This window comes from Octodon degus, unplaced genomic scaffold, assembly GCF_000260255.1.
Source record: "Octodon degus isolate 3935 unplaced genomic scaffold, OctDeg1.0 scaffold00032, whole genome shotgun sequence".
Lineage (NCBI taxonomy): Eukaryota > Metazoa > Chordata > Mammalia > Rodentia > Octodontidae > Octodon > Octodon degus.
Genome location: NW_004524608.1, coordinates 8,187,059 through 8,193,118, shown reverse-complemented (window position 1 = coordinate 8,193,118; position 6,060 = coordinate 8,187,059). Strand labels below are relative to the sequence as shown.

Here is a 6,060-nt window from a genome sequence, read left to right as displayed (position 1 = left end):
AAAAGAAAAGAAAAGAAAAGAAGTCAATCAATAACAAATGCTAGTGGGAATGCACAGGAAAAAAAAAGACACTTTTTCACTGTCAGTGGGAGTGTAGAAGGGTATAACCGCTGGGGAAATCAGTAAGGAGATTCTTCAAAAAACTAAAACTAGAAGTTCCATTTGACCTACCTATTCCCTTTCTTGGTATCTTCCCAAAAGAATTAAAAGCCTCAGACCACACCAATATATGCCACAGCCATGTTTATAATAGTACACTATGTAACAATAAATCCTGGAAACAATCCATAGTTTAAAGGCTTAAGAAACCTGGTAAATTCTGTGTTTTGTTACCTTCAGCAGCATCAAGATGACTAACACAAAAAGGCACATTCTTTCACTTCCACAATTTTTACCCCAATTGTGACTACCAAAGTGTTGCCTTCAAAAAGAAATGGTTGTACTGTTAAGTGCAGTAAATCAGACCTGCACGTGCAGATGTCATACTGTCTTGCTAGTGTAAGAACTGGAAAGAGTAATTAAAATCTGAAAGTTATATTAGATACTGTGAAAGGGAAAGAATCTGCTCACTGGGAAGGAAAAACTAGGATGAGGAAAAGGACAAAAGAAAAAAGGAGAAAAGGTATATTTCTGTGCATATGCAAGATTAGCTTGGATAACTGACCTGCTGATTTCTGCTGGTCCACTAAAAGGAGCAGTTAATACTTTTTTTTTCCTTTTTCTTTTTTGTTTTTCCAATCCTGCATGCTCATTTCTGGTAATCTAAACAACTATTTAGAAAATAGTATTATGCACTACACAGTCATTGTCAAATTCCTATTTTTTGTGTTTGGTGAAATCCTGTATCATTTCTATTTTTTTTTTCTTTTTCTTTTACCATATTGTATTCTCTTTAAAAATAAAAAGGATTAAAAATAAAAAAGAAATGTTGATAATTTTTATAATTATAAATTCAAAGTTCTGTCAAATTTGCTGGCATACAAATTTCAAATATAAATATGTATATCTAATAGTCTCAAGATCAAAGTATATGTAGAACAGTTTTATTCATTTCTAAATGTTCATCAACACATTAAATTTTTTTATTTTTTTATTTTTTAATGTATTTAGTACAGGATCTCCAGGGTCTCACTACACAGATCAGACTTATAGTGATCCTCCCTGTTTTTCAGCCTCCCAAGCACTTGGAATGACAGGCGCATGCCACCACGCCCAGTCTCATCCAATGCCTCAGTGCGCCCCAGGGCTGGGGCTGGCATAGTACACCAGGTATTAAACCCCCATACCTGCCTCTGCCTCAGCAAGCACTTTAATCTGCTGAGCTATCTGGCCAGCCCTCAATATTTTTTATTTTAAAAAATATGCTTATGGAAGTTATAACATCTACTCTGTACCTAAGTGGATGTTTTAAAATACATTTATAGAGAAATATATTCAGTGATTTTAGTTCTACTTATTAGAAAGCAATATAAACATTTACATGTACATAAAATAATAGCACTACACATACCCGGGGGGCACATTTCAGAACACATTTCACATTGCAGTGATGCCAGTGTTCTACAAAAGCCCACCAAGCTGTACAGAGAAGACACTCCTTAGTTATATATTGCAAAATACAGCTCAGAGCCTCTCCAGAGAAGGAACACTTGCCCAACACCAAAAGATCGATGCATACACTTGGAGATGACTCCTCCCCTTCTTCCTCTTCCAGCCACACAGAACCACAGTGAACATGCACATATGAAAACACAGACACTGCCAGCTCTTTCGGTATTCACAGTATTTAATAGAAAGACACTTACACCTTCAACAAGATTACCTTAAGCAATCTAATGGCGGTCACCCAGCACGTCCTACTCAGCTCTTCTTCTGCACAGAGCATTTTCAGGTCTCGGGGCCCTCCCGCTTTGTTAGGCTAGAAGGCCACAGCACATTGTTTATCGTTAATGCATATCTCGAAGGTAAAACCTGTTGAAATAAAAGCCACTAAAATTCTCCTATATATGAGAAAGCTCTCTCTTTTAAAATGAAATTAAAAGAAACCCAAGCTTACCTAAAAGACTGAGGCTTGTTTTATTCATCTATCAAAATATTAAGCCTGTACCTTAAAGCAGAATCCATAGCTAGTTGGTGCTCCGTGGGCTTTTTTGCCTGCCAGTGACACATAAACATCACTATTGCCAAATTCACTGAAACACTGCAAATGCCGTGGTTCCTTGAAAAAAAGAAAAATGATGAGATCAGACCACTACATGTGTTGAAATGGATATGTATTTTGCAATATTCTGTTTGCAATTCCACTATATTACATAATATATACCTTGGGCAAAAATTATCACAAACAAAATCTCAGTGTAAGAGCACAAAAACCAAGACCAAAAACAACTGCAAAAAAAAAAAAAAACTAAACTAAATTACTTTTTCTTTGTAAATAAACAGGATCTATACACAGTTTTATTTAAATTGACAAATGGTAATCCGTTTATGATTTAATTTCCAATTATATATATTTGGAAATATAGAAATATAGTTATAAATATTTATGTATTCATATGTATCTCAGTATATACTTAACAAACATAATACCCAAGTATATATATTTTTTAAGCTTTCTAGTACATTTAGCATTTCAAGGAACCCAAAAGAGGAAAAAAGATAGCAAAGAACGGGTTTTCAAACCGTCTTTTTTTTAATCCCCATTTAAGAAAGTGGCAACTTTTCAAAGGAAAGAGATTGATTTCAGCTTCTGTAGTACTTAGAGAAGAAACAGAAGAAAGAGATGATTCCTGCTCTTTTCAGATACAGTCATTCCTCACATCGCAAAACATACCACAGCAAAAACCAGGCAGGGCACATAACCATAACTACCTTACTTTACAAAAAGAAGTATATCCATCCAGGTGAGTGAAGGGAAATCACCTACAGTGAAATTCGGCTGATTTTCAAGGTAAAGAGGAACCATGGACAGCTATACTTTCTCTGGGAAATCCGTAAGATTTAGAGCTGGATAGGAAAAAAATCACTGAATCGTATTGCTCTCTGGTATGCTAATAATTCGGAGACGTGTTTATCTCTGGTTGAAGTATAAGAAACAGCAGCAACACTGCGCTTATTCTCTGAAATTGCCAACAATCAGGTAATCTCAGACCACACAGGAATGCACAGCACCAGGGGACCTGTTAAAGATACAGTCACAGCGCTCACCCTGGACTTCCTGAATCCTTGTCTGCATGTTAATGACACTATGTGTGCTCAAATTGAGCAGCCATACTCAAACACACAGGCACATGAACACCCAGAACATGAACAATAAGAGTAGCCCTATCCAAATCCAAAGTGACCTCACTATCATTTACCACTAGGCTACACCAACTCAGATGACTGGTTGGGGAAAGAATTTACTGTAAGTCATTTTTCTTAAGCACTTTAATGTAATGAAGGACTATGGTTCTTAACTCCCCTGGCCCATATGGCAGTAAGAATATTTATTAAAAAAAAAAAAATCTCACCAGACATGGTGGTGCATACCTGTAATCCCAGCACTTGGGAAGATCACTACAAATTCCAAGCCAGCCTGGACTACATACTGAGTTCAAGACCAACGGAATTACATAGCAAGGGCCATGTCAAGAACAAATGAACAAACAAACAAACAAACAAACAAAAAAAAAAAGCCCAGACCTAGTCTTAGGCCTTTGGAACAATGAAAAAAAAGGATAAAGGTACTCTAATTCCTATCATCTTGTTTTTTGAAATTCTGTTTCATTTCTAATGTTTTCTCTATCAATGCGTATTCTCTTTAAAATAAAACTTTAGCCCAGCCCAGGAGCATGGGTGAGACCCTCTTTCACCCCCATGGGACGCACCTGACCATTCCACAGCACCTCCCCCACCCCACCCTCCGAGTAGGACTTTCTGGCCCGTTCCGGGAACCCCCGGTTCCTGTACTAGCCCAGGCCCAGTGAGTGTGTGGGAGAGGTGCCACTCCTCCCACTCAACCTTGTCCCCTCCAGACTCAGCTCAGGCCTGGCATACAGCCTGGGGTGAAAGCCTGAAGCTGCAATTTCTGCAGAGAGTGTAGGGGACAGAACCACTCAGCTAGTCCAGCAGCAGAACATCTTGCCAGAGGGGCACAACAGTTTCACCCCCAAGGGCAGCAGCAGGAAGGAGCTAAGCACAGCAGCCAGACCCAAGCCAGGCACAGTTGGATAAATCCAAACTTTGTAGATCTGCACCTGAACTTCAGTAGGTGCTAAAGTTATAACTGCAACAAAGATCTACAAGAAAGATCAGAAGACAGTGCTACACAAACTGACAACAAGATGGAACAAAATGCAATCTCAGAAACCAAGCCCACCCATAACAAGTGCAGAGGACACTAACACAGAACAAGTTGGGAATCACAACTCAAAGCAATGAATCAACGGCTTCTGAAATAAAGAAACAGCTGCAGAAAGGTATAGAGGAACTCGGATTGGAAATGAAAAAAGAAATCCCTGAATTAATAACATCTGCAGCAAAGAATCAGAAGAACAAACATATGAAGGAAACCCAATGGCCAACCAGAACAACTGCAGAGAACACTAGCTCAGCTCAAATGGATGAATTAATAGCGTTGATAGTAAATAAGCAATAGAAGAAATTTATAGAGGAACTCAAAGTGGAACCTTCTGAAATACGAAAAGAATTCTCTGAACTCATAGTATCTGAAGTAAAGAATAAACTACAAAAAATAGGGACTAAAACCAGTTTGAAAAAAACACTACAGTAAAAGAATTTATAACTGCTTCTAAAGAAGACATTGATAAAAAAAAAAATAGAGGAAATTAGAAAAATCACAGATTCCTAGAATGAGCAATACAGAAAAGAAATAGATCGCATGAAGCACAGTCAAAGAGATATAGAGGAATTTAAAATCTCGATCACAAACTAGCAAAATCGTTTAAGTGAAAGAGAACACAGAATCTCAGATCTTGAAGACATTGGTGCAGCTAGTGAAAAGGTAAGAAAAGATCTCTTAAAAACAACTAGGATGCTGGAAAAAATAATCCATCACTTGCAAGATGATGCAAAGATGAACAATGTGAGACTAATAGGCATCAACGAGAAAGAAGGAGTCAATATAAATGACATTAAAAAATATGGGCAGAAGTAATAGCAGAAAACTTCCCAAATATGAGGAAACAATTTGACATTCAGGTAACTGAAGCATACAGAACGCCAAAGAACCTCAACCCAGTGGAAAACACGCCAAGACAAAAGACATATAATAGTCAAGATCCCAGAAATTCAGCACAAGAATAATCTACTGAAAGCCGCTAGAGAAAAGAAGCAGATCACATTCAAATGAAAACCCATTGAATTACGGCCAACTTCTCTTCACAAACCATGAAGGAAAAAGAGCATGGAGCAGAGTACTTCAAGTCCTCTATGAAAACAAATTCCAGCCTAGACTACTATACCCTGCAAAACTCTCTTTCAAGTTCGATGGAGAAGTGAAATACTTTCAAGACAAAGAACAACTAGAGAATTTCATGATGGCAAAACCAACCCTACACAGACTACTGAAAGATGTTCTAGAGTGGGACCAAAATGATCAGAACTCCACGACTGAGATCAGAAGCAACCAACTAAATAGGGCAAGCAAGTAAATACAGGAGAAAAGGAGTAAAAGACAACAGGAAAATAACATGTCAATCGTAAGTCAATACATCTCAATTCTAACAATCAATGTACATGGACTCAATTCACCAATTAAGAGAAATAGACTGGCACAGTGGATTAGGAAACAAAAACCAACAAAATGCTGTATACAAGAAACATATTTAACTTATAAAGATATTCACAGGCTGAAAGTCGAAGGATGGAACACAATACTACATGCCCTAGCACATCAGAAAAAAGGACGGTAGCAATCCTATTCTCAGACAGTCGCAACTGCAAACCAACAATGATCAAGCGAAATAAAGAAGGCCACTATATACTGGTTAGGAGAAAAATTCAAGAGGAAGAGGTAACACTCATAAATACGTATGCACTAAACACGGGAGCACCCAA

The 6,060-nt window shown here is 37.7% G+C and overlaps 1 protein-coding gene across 1 annotated transcript in view; it reads right to left on the bottom strand.

The window, feature by feature from the left end:
• The window catches only part of Grb14 (growth factor receptor bound protein 14), a 77,635-nt gene that overhangs the window by 22,041 nt on the left and 49,534 nt on the right, over positions 1–6,060 (bottom strand). Inside the window, exons 6-7 of the mRNA XM_004629864.3 lie at positions 2,108–2,218; positions 1,823–1,918 (exon numbers count right to left, since the gene is read on the bottom strand). Coding sequence (XP_004629921.1) covers positions 1,823–1,918; positions 2,108–2,218 — 207 coding nt within the window. The remainder of the gene's footprint in view (positions 1–1,822; positions 1,919–2,107; positions 2,219–6,060) is intronic.